The following is a 19,745-nucleotide window of genomic DNA, read 5'->3' as shown; positions in this document are numbered from 1 at the left end:
GAGCAGTTCCACCTTGTCATATAGGGTCACTTAATGACAGCTGGATTTGGGTTTAGTTTGTTTTTTGAGGACAGAAAGGGGAAGGGAGGAAGAGGAAGTCATGTGCTAGAAGGTAGACAAGTGTTAACTTGGGAGAAGGGGAATGCAATGCACAATTAAGAGGGAGGTTAGGAAAAACAACAGAGACGGGGAAGACATTGAGTGGCTTTCAAGAGTTAAAGACAACAGAAGCAAATACTGTTAAATACACAATTCTCCAGTAGTGGAGATAAGACACCTAGGTTAAATAGGTGAGAAGGGGCAGTGGGTTTTACAGAAGATATTTGTATATGTATATTTACTTTTGCTGCAATTATATCCATGAATATGGTGGAGTATACGGGGAACAAAATCATGAAAAGTTCTTCGACATAACCAAACCTCATCTGGAGGAAAGAAGAGAGACAGAATTTGAAAGACACATAGAAAGAGTTAGTCCAATGGGCTAAGAGCCACAAAAACATCATTGTTCACAGAACTAGAGGCTGCCTAGCTCCAACCACCACTGCTCAGAAAAGGATGACATTAGAAAGTCCTTGACAAAGCGGGAGAAAAATGAGTACAGAACTCACCCAAAACCATAAAAGAGATGAGGCTTATTAGTCAAAGACTGGTGAGACCCCTAAGACTATGAGCCTTATCCTTCAGAGCTGGAGATGAACTCAACTCTGTTCAAATAAGCAACCACTGAAGAACAAAATTACAGCATTTACTCAAGAACAAGGTTCAGAGGATTAGGGAAGGAAGAACAATGGGAACAGGAAGCACAGGGAAGAAGTGGGATAAGGATGGCGCATTGAGGAGATTGCAATAAATGCCCTAAACCAAAATGTGTATTAAGTGCTGAGTGTAAAGCTGGTGGTCGGCTCTCCAAACCATCACCTAATTCACAACGAGAAGCTCAAAAATTAATTAATTAATAAAGGTGGAACAACGCCTACCCAGGAGGATAAGAAACAAGGAGGAATGGAAATGAGAAACACAGGGAAGTGAGATAAGTGAGGCTACATTGTGGGGATTGTCACCAATCACATGAAACGTGCGGAGTGGGCATGAATTGTAGAATAGAAAACTAATCTGCTATGTATACCTTCATCTAGTCCATAATAAAGTTTTTTGAAGCTATTCAAATGGCCACCAAACACATTAAAAGATACTTAATGTCATCAGTCATCAAAGAGATGCAAATCAAAACCACAATGAGATACCATTTAACTCCCACTAAGATGACCACAAAAAAGATGAGGATTTTTACTCTCATAAAGAGTTCCCATTTCTGAAACCCACGGGGGCAGTTCTGCTCCGTCTCATAAGGTTGCTATGAACCAGAATCAACTCAATGGCAGTGAGTGAGGACAACTAAAAGGAACTCTGGTGGTACAGTGGTTAAGCAACAGATCCAGCTGTTCTATGGGGAAAAGATGTAGTAGTTTGCTTCCTTACAGATTTAAGATTCGGAAGTTCTAGATCCCAATTCTACTTTCTCCTATAAAGTTGGGGTTTGTTTTTTTTTAAAGATTATTATGAGAAGGAATTGATTTGATAAGAGTGGATTTAGTTTTTGTTTTGCTTTCGGGTCAAGATGACTAAAAGGAGTCCTGATGGCTCAGTAGTTAAACCATGGGATTGGTGGACTGATCAATAAGCACCACCATATGACAAAATGTGACAATCTGCTTCCATCAAAACCACAGCCTTAGAAAGTCTATGGGGTAGTTCTACTCTGTCCTCCAGGGTTGTTATGAATGAGGATCAACTTCACAGCAATACATTCAGTTCTTGGTCTAGAATGACTAAAATAAAAGGAACAAACAAAGTAAGTAACAAATATCATTGTGGATGTGGATAAACTAGAACCCTTATCCACTGCTGATGGGAATGTAAAACGTATAGCCACCATGTAAATAATGTGGTGGTTCCTAAGAAACTTAAAAAAATTGCATCTAAAAAAAAAGAAGAAAGAACTGATACCAAGGGCTCAAATAGAAAGAAAATGCTTTGAAAATGACGATGGCAACATATATATAAATGTGCTTGATACAACTGATGTATGGATTGTTATAAGAGCTGTAAGAGCTGCCAATAAAATGATAATTAAAAAAAGAAACTAAAACTAAAAATACCATATGACCCAGCAATTCCACTCCAACATGTAGACTCCAAAGATTGAAATAATTAATTGCATATATTTTTGCCACAATTAAATAATAATAATAATTACACTGATAAGAATGAGTACAAAGAAAATGTTCTATTATGGTATTGATTGCACAACTCTTACTGATATGATTGAACTACTGAATTGTATAAGTGGATAAAGTGCTAAAACTATAAAAAGAAAAACAAATTTAAATAAGAGACTCAAACAGACATTTGTAGATCAATGTTCATTGCAGCCCTATTACAATAGCCAAAGTTGAACAAAAAGCTGAAGATAAAGCAGGTGAATAAGCAAATGTGGTGAAGAAAGCTGATGGTGCCCAGCTATCAAAAGATATAGCATCTGAGGTCTTAAAGGCTTGAAGGTAAACAAGCGGCCATCTAACTGAGAAGAAACAAAGCCCACATGGAAGAAGCACACCAGCCTGTGTGATCACGAGATGTCCAAGGGATCAGGTATCAGGCATCATCAGAACAAAAAATCATATCATTGTGTGTGGGGGGAGGTCAGATGCTCACAGGCATCCCCCCTGAGGGCCATCAGTTGCCAGACTGCAGTAGGCCCCACTCCCTGCTGTTAAAGACAATGGACGCCTGCAGTCATCTATTTGGTTCCAGTAGGTAGGATTTACACCCTACAGATAATGGTTCCTATGGAGATCTAGAGAATAGGTCAAAGTTAAGCCACCATCCTAAACCTAGGATCTGCCCATCTTGTCACATGTATACCCCCAATCCCTCCTCTTCCGATTGGTGTATGTCCCTAGACCACTATCATTACTGTATTACCTATAGCACAGCCCCTTCCTGTGACGTATGTCCTCACCTGTAATTGGGGGACTTGCATGTCCCCAGAGAATATAAAAAGCCTGGGCTCTCTTTCTCTCTCTCCCTCCCCATGGACCATCAGGCGGGGCTGAGGTGAGCATGCTACCATGAATCATGTCTGACTCCATTTATTTCAATATATCTCTTCTATCTCTCATGCTCTCTATAACTTTACTATGATCTTTACTTACTTATAGCTGTACAATTGCGCTTACCAGACCCATAATGACATGTTAGGGGCTGGCTTCCCCTGACAATTGTGAATGAGGAGGAGTGCAGCGTGGAGACCCAAAGCCCCTTTGTAAGCCACTGGACATCTTCTTACAGAAGGGTCTCGGGGAGGAGATGAGCCTGTCAGGGTGCGATGTAGCAATGATGAAACATACAACTTTTCTCTAGTTCCTAAATGCTTCCTCCTCCCCCACTATCATGATCCCAATTCTACCTTACAAATCTTGCTAGACCAGAGGATGTACACTGGTACACATAGGAACTGGAAGCACAGGGAATCCTGGGCAGATGATCCCTTCAGGACCAGTGCCGTGAGTGGCGATACTGGGAGGGTGTAGGGAAGGTGGGTTGGAAAGGGGGAACCGATTACAAGGAACTACATGTGACCTGCTCCCTGAGGAATGGGTAACAGAAAAGTGGGTGAAGGGGTACGTCAGACAGGGAAAGATATGACAAAATAATAATTTATACATTATCAAGGGTTCATGAGGCGGGGAGGAAGTGGGGAGGGAGGGGAAAATGAGGAGCTGATGCCAGGGGCTTAGGTGAAGAGCAAATGTTTTGAGAATGGTGAGGGCAATGAATATACAAATGTGCTTTACACAATTGATGTATGTATGGATTGTGATAAGAGTTGTATGAGCCCCTAATAAAACTATTTAAAATTTTGTTTTAATTAAGGGTAGAATTGCACAATTATTGCAATCACTGTCCAATAAATTTTACATTTATTGAAAGATGAATTAGCCCAAGTTGTGTGATAAACTTATCACACCAACAAAGACTATCTGCTGAGACTGCTTATGTACACAGGAAACCTCATAGGATTTGGTTCCTTTGTTTGCAGGTGTCAAGTCAGGTTTGCATCCCCGTTAACTGCCCCAATAACAAGTTTAGTACTTCAACTGACCTCCTAATTGTTTGCATAGTGCCAGGAGCCTTGGTTGCATACTGGTTGTGCAGTGGGATGCTAATCGCAAGGTCAGTAGTTCAAAACCAGAAGGTGCTCCATGGGAGAAAGATGAGGCTTTCTAATCCCATAAAGAAATATGTCCCATTTGGGGCCAGGGTGTGATGCCCAAAAAGACTGGATTGGAAAACACTCCTGAGAGCCAACAAACGATCCTTGAACTAACTACAAGCTTTTCTTTCTTGATGTGTTTTGTTTTGTTCTTTGTCAGTGGTTTGTTGTTGTTTTGTCTGGTTGTATACTGTTGCTTTGTTTTCCTCTGTCTTGTTTTCGTGCATGTTATTGTCTCCACAGATCTGTCTAAATAAGACAGGCTGGATGAACTATATGGAGGAAAAACAATGAGACCGACAGTTCCGGGGGACTTGGGATAGGGGGAAGTGGGGGGTAAGGAAGTGGTGCTAACAAACACAGGGACATGGGAACAACATGGGACCCAAAATGGTAGTGAGGGGGGAGTGGCAGGCCTGGTAGAGAATGATCAAGGGTAAGGTTACGTAAAGAAGAGGTATAGCTGTAACCCAGGTGGAGACGGAGCATGGTAGTAGGGCAGGAGGAAAGTCAAGGGAGATGGAGGAAAAAGCTAGGAGTCAAAGGGCATTTACAGAGGTCTAGACAAAGACATGTACATGCAAATATATATATGAGGATGGGGAAATAGATCTATGTGTCTATATTTATAGGTTTAGTATTAAGGTGGCGGCAGGACCTTGGGCCTCTACTCAAGCACTCCCTCAATGCATGAATACTTTCTTTTATTAAATTGGCACTCTACGATGCTCACCCTCGCGACACAACTGCTGAAGCCAAAGCGGGTAACAAGTAAATGTGGTAAAGAAAGCTGATGGTACCCGGCTATCAAAAGAGATAGTGACTGGGGTCTTAAAGGCTTGAAGATAAACAAGCGGCCATCTAGCTCAGAAGCAACAAAGCCCACATGGAAGAACACACCAGCCTGTGTGATCGAGTGGTCCCGAAGGGATCAGTTATCAGGCATCAAAGAACAAAAAATCATATCATTGTCTGCACACCTCTATGATATGATCGCCGAAGACAAACGGGTGCATAAGTAAATGTGGCGAAGAAAGCTGAAGGTGCCCGGCTATCGAAAGAGATAGTGTCTGGGGTCTTAAAGGCTTGAAGGTGACCAAGCGGCTATCTAGCTCAGAAACAATAAAGCCCCCATGGAAGAAGCACACCAGCCTGTGCGATCACAAGGTGCCAAAGGGACCAGGTATAAGGCATCATGCAAAAAAAAAAAATATATATATATATATATATACACACACACCATAGCGAATGAAGGGGGAAGTGCAGAGTGGAAACCCAAGGCCCATTTGTCGGCCACTGGAGATTCCCTCATAGAGGGGTTTAGGAGGGGAGATGGGTCAGTCAGGGTACGATGTAGTACCAATGAAGAACACAGCATTCCCCCAGATCCTGGATGCTTCCTCCCACCAACTACCATGATCCGAATTCTACCTTGCAGGATTGGATAGGGCAGAGGTTGTACACTGGTGCATATGGAAGCTGGAGGCACAGGGAATCCAGGGCAGATGATACCTTCAGGACCAGGGGTGTGAGGGGCGATACTGGAAGAGTAGAGGGTGAGTGGGTTGGAAAGGTGGAACTGATTACAAGGATCCACATGTGACCTCCTCCCTGGGAGACGGATGGCAGAGAAGGGGGGAAAGGGATACTCCAGATAGGGCAAGATATGACAAAATAACAATCTATAAATTATCAAGGGCTCATGAGGGAGAGGGGAGCGAGGAGGGAGGGGGAAAAAAAAGAGGACCTGATGCAAAGGGCTTAAGTGGAGAGCAAATGCTTTGAAAATGGTTAGAGCAAAGAATGTACGGATGTGCTTTATACAACTGATGTATGTATATGTATGGATTGTGATAAGAGTTGTATGAGCCCCTAATAAAATGGAAAAAAATTAAATTAAATTAAATTAAATTTTAAAAAAAGAAATATGTCCCAGAAACTCACAGGGACAGTTCTGTCCTGTCCTATAGGGTCACTATGAGTCAGAATTGACTCAACAGCAGTGAGTCGTTCTTTTTTTTTTTTTAAATCATTTTATTGGGGGCTCATACAACTCTTATCACAATACATACATACATACATTGTGTCAAGCACATTTGTTGCCATCATTATTCTCAATACACCTGCTTTCTACTTGAGCCATTGTATCAGCTCATTTTGCCCCTCTCCCCACCCCTCACTGCCTATTATTTATTTATAAGTAATAATTTATAAATTATTATTACTATTTTGTCATGTCTTACACTCTTCTGACATCTCCCTTCACCCACTTTTCTGTTGTCCGTCCCCCAAGAGGGCATTATATGTAGATCTTTGTGATCAATTCCCCCTTTCTACCCCACCTTCCCTCCACCCTCCCAGTATCGCCACTCTCACAACTGGTCCTGAGGGGTTCATCTGTTCTGGATTCCCTGTGTTTCCAGTTCCTATCTGTACCAGTGTACATCCTCCGGTCTAGCCGGATTTGTAAGGTAGAACTGGGATCATGATAGTGGGGGCAAGGAAGCGTTCAAGAACTAGAGGAAAGTTGTATGTTTCATCATTGCTATACTGCACCGACTGGCTCATCTCCTCCCTCCAACCCTTCTGTAAGGGGATGTCCAGTTGCCTACAGATGGGCTTTGGTCCCCAATCAGCACTCCCCCTCATGCATAATGATATGATTTTTTTGTTCTTTGATGCCTGATAACTGATCCCTTCGACACATGATCACACAGGCTGGTGTGCTTCTTCCATGTGGGCTTTGTTGCTTCTGAGCTAGATGGCCGCTTGTTCACCTTCAAGCCTTTAAGACCCCCAGACGCTATGTCCTTTGATAGCTGGGTACCATCGGCTTTCTTCACATTTGCTTATGCATCCACTTTGTCTTCAGTAATCATGTCGAGAAAGTGAGCATCATGGAATGCCAGTTTAATAGAACAAAGCATTCTTGCATTGAGGGAGTACTTCAGTGGAGGCCCAATGTCCATCTGCTATCTTAATACTAAATATATATATATACATATGCACATATATTTCCCTATCATCATATACAAATATATTTACATATGTACATGCCTGTATTTAGATCTCTATAAATGCCCTTTGCCTCCTAGCTCTTTCCTCTATATTTACTTTCCTCTTGTCCAACTATCATGCTCAGCCTTCATTTGGGTTTCAGTCATTCCTCTCAGCTACATTGCCCTTAATCGCGCCCTACCAGGCCTCTTACACCCTCCTCCCCAACGATTTTGGATCACTTGATGTTCCCTTGTCCCTGCGTTTGTTAACACCACTTCCTTTCCCCTTCTTCCCCCCTCCATGTCAGTGAGTTTTTGTTTTGTTTCTAAGTCTTAAAAGTTTGTAAGTGGCCATCTGAGACACAATAATTGGTCTCTACTTGCTTTTAGCAATTGAAGTGAAAAATAGAACATGGAATATGTGACAAATTGCCTACAGGAACATCTGCTCCTCTACCATGAGACTAGAAGTGGATGATAGACAGCTACTAAACATTTTGGTCCAAGACTCTACTGAAGAAACAAAACAAGAAAAATTTTCATGGGCTCTAGACTTTCTGGACCCATGAAGGTTTTAGATGACCTCTTGAAATGATTGCCTTGATCTAATCTTGAAACCTTAAACTAAAAATATACCTGGAGTCTTTATAATACTAACCAATAGTTTCACTTAACTAGTAAACAATGCCTGCCTTGAGCATTGTGCAGGATCCCTAATAGTGAAGTGGTTACACATTGGGCTGCTAACTGCAAGATCAGCAACTCAAAAGCACCAGTTGCTCAGCAAGAGAAAGATGGGGCTTTCTACTCCCATAAAGAGTGAGTCATAGGTATCCACAGGGGCAGTTCTACCCTGTACATGGAGTCAGCACTGACTCCATGGCATTGCGTAGAGAGTTTCGTTTTGGTTTCCGAGCACTGTGCTCATTTAAGGTCTACCTGGGATCATACTGACAATAGCAACTTGAAGGGCTGAATAGAAAGACGCCTTAGGGGCAGTGTTGTCTTGAGAAGGAAGAAACATCTCAGAGGAGGTGAGTGAGAATGGCTGCACAGTTGGGAGAAAGTAATCAGTGTTATTGAATTATGTATGCAGAAACTGTTTTGAATTGGCGTAAGTTTTGCTGTACATATTCTCAGCAACAGAGTAATTCCTATCCAAACACCATCATTCCCATAAAAACTGGCTGCAAAGAAAAACGTATGTACGTATATGGTGATTTGAAATGATCTCTTACAAGCACATAGCTAACTGCTGAAAAAAAAAAGATGTATGTATATTATAAATAGTTGGTAAAAAATGTACTGAGAATACAGGATTTCCCAGGAATTCCTAGGAATTGTCTATACCAATTTTAAGATGACAATGAAGGGAAAATGCTACCAGTTTAAGTTTCAAGTATCAAATTGATGTGATTAAAAATACATTCTGATTGTGAAGACACTAAAATGTAAAAAATGTTTCTCTCAGAACAGATAAAACATAGTCGCCTCAGCTTCCCTTGCACTCTCTGATGTTGGAGTCTTCAAAGTCTCCTTGTCACACATCTTGCCAACCTTTCTTTTCTTCCGTTAAATACTTTTTTTCCCGTTAAATACTTAAAACCTTCCTCTAAGCAGAAAATCCTTTAAGTACAAATGTGTCAACATATCCCTTACATTTGTACTTTTCCTGGAAAATAACATAATAACTTAATCAATTAAATACATTTCTTTTAATCACCCCCTATATAGCTCAATGACTCAAGGCAGTCTGGCCCTATTGAATGACAGAGCCTTATCTTCACATTGGAAAGTAAAGAGAATAATGTTATAATTGCAGAGGCTGTTAATAAATTTATTTGGTGGCAATAACACCTGCTGAGTATACTCACTGGAAGAGCCTACATTTTTACGCAAACATGTAAAAGAAAAACATATATCTTCTTACCTGGCTTCTAACAATAATGGAGTGGAAACCCATTTTGTAGTAAGAGAGGTTGTAATGGCTTTTGAATCTGCCTTTACTGTGGAGGACAGCCACAGTTCAGTTAGTGCGATCAGAAGAACCGTTTTACAGCAAACCCCTGAAAAGGAACAAAGAAAAACAAGCGTCAGGATAAGAGAAGGAGTCACAACACTTGGCAACACAAAACAAATGAAAGTCATGGAATGCTTCTGAAATATTGACCCTATCATCTAAATATTTCATAAATACTTGCTTAGCAACTCTTACAGTTATATTTTGTGTCAACTTGGATGAAAACTCACCGCCATCAGTTCAATTTCAATTCACAGGGCCCCGATAAGGCAGAGTAGACCTTAGCTCAACAGGAGTAGAAAACCTCATCTTTCTCCCAATCAGGCTGGCTAGGCTGGGGCTATCAGCAGTTTGGTAGTTGCGGACTCTGCCGTGATGTGATCTAACCTGATGTAAGCAGTTTTCCAATTTGGCAGCTAAATACCACATGGCTAAGTCGACTTTATCTACATGGGGGGGGGGGGATTGATTAAAGCAGCTACTGTTGCAAAAAGTGTGAACTCATTGATCATGAAACAAAGTATCTAAACCATCAAAGAAGCTGAAAAGTTGCTATTAATTTGTACAAACAAAAACAACTTGATGATAATAGCTTATCTGAGACAGTGATGTGAGAAAGCTAAGATCCTCTATAGTGATTAACTTCCTGGAAAAATGAATTTTTAAATGTAATTTTGGGGCCTCAGAACCAATTATTTTGTTTCTATTATTTCTGATGGAAAAAATATATTCAGTTCTTGAACTTTTCAGTGTTTGAACACAAATTTGAAACAAATTGACTTCAATAACCAAGGTATCACTGTGTGTGTGTGTGTGTGTGTGTGTGTATTCACTCATTTTGCTTCCCTAGAGAACTCAGCCTAGCATAGCAACTGACACATAAGTGATTACATCCTTTCCTAGAAAGACTCCTTTCAGAGTCTATACTACACAGAAGTACCAGTTAAACAGCTGGGGAAAAAAGAAGTTGTGTGCAACCACACTTTATAAAGAACAAGAGGAAACAAGGTTGAACTTGATGAAAATGTAAATGAAGAGTCTCTAACAAGTTCTGGAATGTAAAAATTTAAGAATCTCATATAGCCACAGACTACTCAAACTACAGAATGAGGAAAAAGAGTCATTTATAAAGCGGCTCAGCTGTATAGTTAGTTCCAGTTTTCTTTCTAGGATCCCAGCCAGCCCTCTTTCAATAGGACTCCAAGATCTAGAAGATAGCTTCGAACTGCAGAAAGTCTCTAGTTACAGATCTCTCACCCCAGAAGAGTGTGCCTATTCGAATGCTAATCGATAGCCCCACTGAACTAAGGAAAGTTCCATAAATTAAGTTCCATAAACTTGAATTAGAAAAAGTGATTAGATGGAAGGACTAAACCATACTTGAGCTTCTAAATATTAGTATCTAGGTCACAAAATATCACTGCAGTGAATGACTTAATATGGCTCTTTGAAGAAATGGCACAGGGGCCACATCTGACCTCTGCAAGGTACACAAGACCCGAGGTCAACTGCTACAAGGCAGCAATCTAACATGCTTCCACCCTCCATCTTTATCCTATTCTAACTCCAACCATCCCTCTTACAACACTCTACTTCTCTGCTGGGTTCAATAAGCTGTTACAATGGCTACACAGAATTCACAAGTGTGGGGTTTATTAGAGAAGTTTGGAACAACCCTATAAGATAGAAAACTGCCCCTGTGGGCTGTAAACTTTATGGGAGTATAAAGTCTCATATTTCTCCCACAGAGCAGCTGGTGGCTTCACACTATTGACTTTGCAATTACCAGGCCAGTGCATAAGCCACCTATGAGTTTGAATCTGTTCAAGGCAGTGAGTTTGGGTTGTTTGTAGTTTATTACGGAAGTTAAAAAGTTACCACAAGTCAGCATCAGAAAACATTAAGGATACAATCTTTTGTCCACAGCAGAGCCTCACAGTCAACGGCAGTATCTTTCTGGTCCTCAGCCTTTCAGTCACTTGGTCCTGTGGCATCTGCCTTATTAGTCTGCGAAGAAACAAGGCCATCATTCTGCCTCACAGTTTTAGTGCTGCTCTGCTCTGCACTGCTCTGCTTCATGGTCTCAGTATGACTCCTCTGCTCTGTCACATGATCTTGGTTGCTGTAGCCTCTGCTGCCTCTGCTGTTTACATCCTTAGGCAGGGATCTTACAAGCACTCCAATGTTGGCTTTTCTTTCTTGATGGTAAAGGGATTCTTTCATGTGCTCCTGACATAACTCACTCTAATCTACCCAATGGAATGATAAAATTAACCAATCCCCTCTATTAGTGCTACACAAACGTTAATTGAATGGTTTCATCCAATCATCTGGTGGGAGTTACAAAGACCTAAATAAACAAGTTGTATGTATACAATTTCACTTCACCACACCCTTCTAGCCACCATTTGTCTGTGAGTTTATCACACTGTGATGACTTGTGTGTTGCTGTGATGCTAGAAGCTATCTGCTGTTATTTAAAATTACATAGCTTCCAGCATATTGCTGCACAAGACCTCTTTAGAGTAGTGAAGAGCAACGATGTTACTTTGAGGACTAAACTGAGCTTGACCCAAGCCCTGATATTCTCCATTGCATCATATGTATGTAAAAGTTGGACACTGAATAGGGAAGACTGGAGAAGAATCAGTGCATTTGAATTGTGGTGCTGGAAAGAGTATTTAAAGTACTATGGAGTGCTAAAAGGACAAATCAACCTGTATTGTTATAAGAAAGGCCAGAGCACTCTTTTAGAGGTTCTCAACCTCTAGACCATTTTCCCAGTCACTGATATTTCTGAGCTTATTGTTGCTGCCACTGTGTCAATGAAGGTCTTCCTCTTTTTCACTGACGCTCTACTGTACAAAGCATGATGTCCTTCTCCAGGAACTGGTCCACCTGACAACATGTCCAATGTTCATAAGACAGTCTCACCCTCCTCCCTTTGAAGAAGCATTCCAAGACACTTTTGCTTGTTTGGGGGCCAAACGACCCTTTCACAGGGTCACCTTATTCATAACAGTATCAAAATTACAGTTATGAAGTAGCAAAGAAAATAATTTTATGGTTGGGGTCACACATGAGGAACTGTATTAAAGGGCCACAGCATTAGGAAGGTTGAGAACCACTGCCTTAGAGGCAAGGACAGCAAGACTTCATATACATACTTTGGACATACTGTCAGGAGAAAGCAGTCAGTCCCTGAAGAAGGACATCGTGTTCGGTGAAGTAGAAGGGCAGCAAAAACGGGGAAGACCCTCAATGAGTTACACTGACACAGGGGCTGCAGCAACAGGCTGCATCAAACATAGAAGCAACTGTGGTGATGGCCCAGGATGGTGCTGTGTTTCATTCTATTGCACACAGGGTCGCTAGGGGTCAGAGCTGACTCGATGGCACCTAACAAGAACACCCACCCTTCTAATTACAGTCTTTGCAACTATCACCAAGGGATTGGGTGAAATAAAAAAACAATGCCATCAAGTCAATTCTAACACACAGCAATCCTATCAGTATTGAAGGAGAATGTCTTATCTTTCTCCCATACAGTGGTTGGTTTGAACCACTGACCAAGTGGTTAGTAGTTCAATACTTAACCTACTCTACCACCAGGGTTCCCACTTAAAAGCTTAAGTACCTGAAGCTTAAGAGTGGAGTGAAGTGCCTCTAGGTACAATCAGCAGAGCCAGAGAGCTTTCTAGCACTTGCTAAAGCAAAACAGAGGCAAATCCAAGGGGCTGAGGGTCTAAGGCAGGGAGAGGTGTGTCTGGGTTGGCAAAGGCTGTCTTGATCAAATAACTCTATCTTGTATGGAAAAACTATATCCTGTATTGTCCATGAACCTGAATTGTAGCCTACTACTTCCCTCCTAAATCCCACACTTGTGAAAACAAATTCCGTGCGGCCATTGCCATAATTTATCATATCCAGCAGGGACGGACAGAGTACTACATGAGGGATGATTGGTCTCAGTAGTTGCTGTAAGAATCAGTGAAAAGGCTGAGTGACAGAGGTATGACTGATTTCCACCTCACAGGAATCAGCCTTGGTGGTCTTCATTCTCCACTGTCCCACTTGTGAAATCAGAGGATGTTATATGCCACCCTCCACTCTTTACAAGTGCCTCACCCCACTCTATCCATCAGAGTTAGAAAGTCTATTGTGAAGAAGCATGGTCACAGTTAGGGGAAGCCAGTATCTCCTGTTCACAAAAATGATTATTGTTTGTGCTAACACCAAACCAAACTAAACTCGCGGCCCTCCAGCTGACCCCTACTCCTACCAGCCCTATAGGACAAGGGACAACTGCCCTGAGGATTTCCAAGAGCACAACTCTTTACGTAAGTAGAAAGCCTGATCGTTCTCCCTTAGACCAGCTAATGGCTTTGAACTGCTGACCTTGAAGTTAGTAACCCAAGTAACCACTAGGTCACCAGGCCTCCCTGTGCTAACACAGTATCTCTAAAACAAATTAATAAATGATAAATAGTAAATAAATTAAAACATAGAATACGGGTTCCTAAAATAGTTCTAAGCTCACACACCCCGCTTACTTGCAAATAAAAAAAATTTAAATAAACATTCCATTTGAAAATAAAGAAAGATGTTGTTATGTGCCATCAAGTCAGTACGGACTCACAGAAACTCTAGGTACAACAACACAAAACACTGCTCCGTCCTAGACCATTTTCCCAGTCACTGATATTTCTGAGCTTATTGTTGCTGCCACTGTGTCAATGAAGGTCTTCCTCTTTTTCACTGACGCTCTACTGTACAAAGCATGATGTCCTTCTCCAGGAACTGGTCCACCTGACAACATGTCCAATGTTCATAAGACAGTCTCACCCTCCTCCCTTTGAAGAAGCATTCCAAGACACTTTTGCTTGTTCTATAAGTCCAATTCTATATTCTTTGCTAACATAATTATTTTTATCAATGAACTTTTAATATTTTATTTATCAAAATAATCAATGCACTTGAATTATTGTGTTAGAAAAGAATAATTCAAGTGCATTAATTACTTTAAAATAAATTCAACATCGATAAAGAGACTGGAGAAACAAAAGAATATGAACACACACAAATAAAATCTACTGAAAACAGGGCTCCAAACTAGATCATTAACAATGAAACCCGCTATCCGTGATTCTTCACTCTTGGATCACAGGCAAACCATGACCCAAACTTTTATGTACACTTTCAGGGCATTGAAGAATTTGCTTAGGACTCTTCATAGATAACTCCCCTGCATCTTTAAAAACTATCTATTGATACACAATTGATGTATGAATTATTATAAGAACCTGCAACAAAATGATCTTTTAGTAAAAATTTTTTTAAATCTACGGCAGTGGAGGAGCCGACAGAGCTCAGTCTGGGCAGCGGGAAAAAAAAATATCTATGGCAGTTTAGTTAACGTAAAGCAAAAACCTTTAGAATCAGGGAATGAAACCAATTCCTAAATTTGCTACTTATTATTGTTTTCTAAAAAACAAACTCACTGCCAACAATTCGATGTTGACCCACAGTGGCCCTTTATGACAGTGTGAACTGCCCCTGTGAGTTTCCAAGACTACAACTATTTAAAGGGGTAGAAAGCCCTGTCTCCCCAGAGCAACTGATGGTTTCAAACTGTTGACCTTTTGGTTAACAGCCCAATACATAACCACTACACCACAAAGGTTCCTTTTATAGGCACCGTCAAGTTAGCTCCCACTCATAGCAGTACAAGACATTGCCCAGTTCTGTGCCATCTTCACAATCATTAGGTTTGAGCTCACTGTCGTAGCCACGGTGTCAATCCCTCTTATTAAGAGTCTTCCTCTAAGTTAAGGCTCTGCCGCTCTACTTTTCCAAATATGATGTCCCCTTCCAGGGACTGGTCTCCTCATAACATGTCCAAAATATCTGTGACAAAGTAATTACTGGTGGTCTAACCATAGTATATTATCAAACTTATCTGGCCATTAGTCTCCTTACCTATGAAATAAGAATTAAACTGTTATGTATCCCCTCATACTATGAAAATGAAAAGCTATTATGCAAGTAACTTTGCAAAATGCTATACCAACATTGTTTTATAATGTATTTATCATAAGAAAAATAATCACCATTATTATAGGGTCTTGAAAACATATCTTCTGTGTCTAAGAGAAAATTTTTAAATATCTTTCCTAAAAGTCATTGAATCACACTTATGTTTAAGTGGTATAATGCTACAGCTATGCTTACAACTTTTCCTGAAGGGGCAATGATGTGTACCCAGAAAGTGGTGATTGCTGGAGAACAACCCCTAGTTTACCGTAGCCCAGGCAGGCAGCATGTATGCAGTAGGTAAGAGACTGGACTGGAAGCATGCCCAACGTTTCCTTAGAAAAACAATTAGCATTCACTAAGCAATTACTCTGGGCTAAGCATTGTCCTCCAGGCTTATATTCCCCAGGCTGAAGTTCTTTGAAGACAGGGACCATGTCTACTTGGCACAGAACAGTGAACAGCACAGTCGATATTCCATAAATATGCTACATAGATAAATAAACACCTTTTTACCCTTACTTTAAAAATAAGAAATGGAAGCTCGGAGAGATTAAGTCATTTGTCTGACCAATAAATAGTAATGCTGGAACTCATACCTATTTGTTTTTGAAGTTCTACCAGAGCAAAATAAACAAAGTGCTTTATTGCAGAAAGCAAAGTCAAGTCAAAATATTTTCTAGGAGCAGAGCACATGGAACACAGTTGGGTGGGTGACAGGGGTACAGTTTCCACCAGAAACCAAAAAAACAGACAAGAAGCTTGGACCAAAAGATCCCAATCAATTAACCTGGTAGAATCCATACTTAGTTTCTTGAGAGTAGGAAATTCACCATTACAATGTTGAGGTAGTTAGTTTATTGTGCCAACCTGGCCAATACACACATGTGGGGTTCATTGAAAGGCAGAGATAAATGGCTCGGTGAGCCTCGCCTTTCTAGTTCTCTGGTCTCTTGTTCTCTGATGGTCAGACCAGCGTGCAGCTGCCTTAGCCAGTTCCCTGCTTCAGCTGGCCTCACTTCCTGCAAGATATCCCCAAGGAGAAGCCACATGGACCTGTCCCAATGCAGCCCTGAGTGCTGGAGCACCCATGTGGAGAGTCCTGCCAGCAATGAGATGCTTACACGTTCACTGATTCAGCTTTCCTCCTGCAGTCAGCATCATAGTGTGTGTTTTGTGAGATGGAGGAGGACTTTGTGGATTGGTGCCGGACATATGGGTTACTGTTGAACTCATGGGCTTGGGCAGCACTGGGTTGGAATGTTTTCTTGATGCACAATTAACCTTTATATAAAACTCTCTCTTACATGAGTTTCTGTGGATTTGTTTCTCTAAAGTATCCAGACTAATACAAATGTCCAGAACATAAGAACTCTTTAATAAAAGGAAAAACTAAAGGAATAAATGGAAGCGAATGGAAAGTGAGGAAGTGGCACCAAGGGCCGAGGCCTAAGATTGTAAAAGTAGTAAAAATGAATTGCTTCAAGCAAATAACTGCTATTAAAACAATTCCAAATCAATGAAGGCAGTATAAGTTTATGTACCTGAGATTTACCCAGAGATCCCCTTGTACTGTTTTTTTTTTTTTAAGGCAGGGTAAAATACTATTTGAAATGAAGGAAATATCTGATCAAAAATGAGCTTTCCCACCCAGCTGTGGCACTTCCCTGAGCCCACAAGCACCCACAGCACTACCACAAGAAATGGCCTAAAAGTAAAAAACATCAAAGGACGTAGCTTCTTTTGTCTTAATTTGCCTTCTAACTCTGGCCCTATTGGTCCTTAAAAGTTTATAAAATAATATGAGAAGTAGCAGCAGTCCAAATTTTCAGTGTGGCATTGCATGATCATAGACATTATGCTGACGGCATGAGGGATAAATGGGAAGTGCTCTTTAAAGTGTTCTATAACCAACTGAATCAACCATCTGTAGGCTCCAAGTCTGCAGCCTTATTTGTTTATTTTTAAAGATGCTATTTCTTGCTCATTTATCTACAGTAGGATATAAGAAATAATAAAACTAATATTCTGGCAAATGCTTTTTGGTTTTTAGAAAATAGGATAAGCATAAAAACTCGAAATAACTACCAATGTTTGCTTCTTCCATTGTGAAATAACAGCTAACAAATTCTTCAAAAATAAGTTGCAACCCATGGGTTGATAAATGCCCAACTGAATTTCAACATTCAAATATAATAGAAAAAACACTAGAAAGAATATTCTGAGTAATAACATAACTTTTTGATTAATAAATTTAACTCAGTTTATTTAATTTCCTTAATAAGTTAACTGATTAATCTAATTAAATTGCCAATATTTATGCTTATTATCAAAACTTGTTCACATGAGCTATATAAATCCAATTTCAGCTAAAAGTAGCTACTCATGTCTAATACAACTTTCTCCATAGTTTAATTTATTTCTCTCAAAAGAACATTGCCATGCTTCTGTATAAAGCAATATCTACTTCCTTTATAATACGTTTTAGCAAACCAAAAAACAAACCTGTTACCACCGAGTCAATTTCAACTGATAGTGATCCCACAGAACAGAACCGCCTCTTCCCCATTCCGGACTCAGAACCACTCCAAAAGGTGGTTAAAAACCCAAAGAGTAACCCTCCACATGAGGACTTCTATCACAAACAAGCCAAGTAGAAAGGGTACAATCATCCTAAGTTTGGGTGTTGTAAAACAGCTTTTAATGTCTTCAAAGTGTACAAGATAGTTCAAAAAGAGAGAGACAAAAATTGACTGTCAACTGCATGAATGTGTTTCCTAATAATTGCAGCACAGTAAAGGAAGAGATCACCGGGCTTTTAAATGACCAAACATGCTCAAAGAAATGAGCAATCTAGAGACCTCGGCCAAGGAGCAAGAGCAATTCACATCCATAACTTACTGGCTAGGTACGCAGCTCTTATTATTCGGGCAGGTTCCCACATTAAAAGTGAAACCAGAGCTTCAAATTTCCGGCCAACAGCTCCCAGTGAAAAATAAAAGCAGCTACCAATGTGCCTCAGGGGGATTTGCTTCAAGGGCTAAAAAACCTATTACAGGAGCTCTGGGGGCGTAGCGGGTTACGCGTGGGGCTGCTAACCACACAGTCAGCAGCGGAACCCACCGGCCACTCCGAGGGAGAAAGATCTCCCCGGAAACCCACAGGCACAGTTGTCCTACGTGGGCGCTGAGAGTCGAGAGTGGACCCCACAGCAGTGAGTGGGATCAAAGTATCGGGGCGCTCTCCAACCGGAGTCCTGCAAACTACCGGTTCTCAACCAAGTTAAGGTCAGGCTTGGTGCACAATCACTTCCTCCAGTTGGCGCTGCAAGGCGCCCTTTCGGCGCAGCGGGGTCAGCGGCGGACAGCTAGCGACCCACACTGACCGGCAGCAGCTCTGCCGGAGAAACCTGAACCTATCTGCTCCCCAAAAGGTTTACAGCCTTGGAAACCCTGCGTGGGACCGCTATGCGTGCGACTCAACTCGACGGCCGTGGGTCACTCTGCTCTGCACTTGAATGCGAGGGGCTCCCCAGCCCTACCCTACGGTGAAGGGTCGCGCGCCGGGGGGCGGGGAGCCCGCGCCGTCACCCCGGATGGGGAGCCCCCTGAGAGACCATCGCGGCCCTTGCAGTGACGAGGAGCGCCAGCACACTGGCAGGGTAAGTAAGAACAGCGGCCGCAGCTCAAGGTGAAGGCGACACAGGGTTGCCTCCCGTCCCAGACCCTCTCCCCAAGCACGGAGCCGGCCCGCGGCACTGACGAGGTACCTGTCATCGCGGACGACGCGCCGCTCGAGCCCCTCTTCCCGCCCATGCTGGGACCACACCGGAACCGCACTTGGCCGGCGACTGCGTCGGTGACAACTCCAAGGCGGGGCGGCGACGGCGGCGGCGGCAGCTGCGCCAGTGAAAGGCCGACACGCGCCTTTCCCGTGGCGCTCTCTCCGCCGGGCCGCACGTTTGCGCTCTACTTCCGCTTCCTCCTAGCGGAGGCCGGAGGACTTCCGGGTACCAAGTCGCCGGCAGGGCGGCCCAGAGTGTCCAGGGGCCGCCGGGTTGGAAAGACTTGGGGCCTTCCTCCGTCTTTGTTCCCGCCTCTTCCGTGTGGCGGCTTAAGGGAAGGTTTACCCGGCTGCCTGCCAAGGCCCAAAAAGCTTACCAGGAATGTTCACCTTTTATCCGATTTAGACTCCGCGCGCTGTACAGTCTACTCCCAAAAGCCTTGTTAAAAGCACTATTTCGTTTTTAAAGGACAAATAGTCTTGGTGTTTCTGAGCAACTTTGACTTTATCTTTGACCAAGAGTGAGACTTTATCTTTGGCCTTGAGTCTTTAAAATAAAAATTAAGCAGAGATTTGTTAAAGGAATATTATAACTGAAACACTTTACAAGTTGGGCAACACTGGATAAAAT

General features: G+C 41.9%; 1 protein-coding gene across 1 annotated transcript in view; it reads right to left on the bottom strand.

Moving 5' to 3' along the window:
* The window catches only part of UGGT1 (UDP-glucose glycoprotein glucosyltransferase 1), a 180,414-nt gene extending 161,110 nt beyond the window's left edge, over positions 1-19,304 (bottom strand). Inside the window, exons 1-2 of the mRNA XM_075529977.1 lie at positions 19,101-19,304; positions 9,209-9,344 (exon numbers count right to left, since the gene is read on the bottom strand). Coding sequence (XP_075386092.1) covers positions 9,209-9,344; positions 19,101-19,146 — 182 coding nt within the window. The 5' untranslated portion in view covers positions 19,147-19,304. The remainder of the gene's footprint in view (positions 1-9,208; positions 9,345-19,100) is intronic.
* Between the last annotated feature and the right edge of the window lie 441 nt (positions 19,305-19,745).

Source organism: Tenrec ecaudatus, chromosome 13 (assembly GCF_050624435.1).
Source record: "Tenrec ecaudatus isolate mTenEca1 chromosome 13, mTenEca1.hap1, whole genome shotgun sequence".
Lineage (NCBI taxonomy): Eukaryota > Metazoa > Chordata > Mammalia > Afrosoricida > Tenrecidae > Tenrec > Tenrec ecaudatus.
This window is presented reverse-complemented; position numbering and strand designations above follow the sequence as displayed.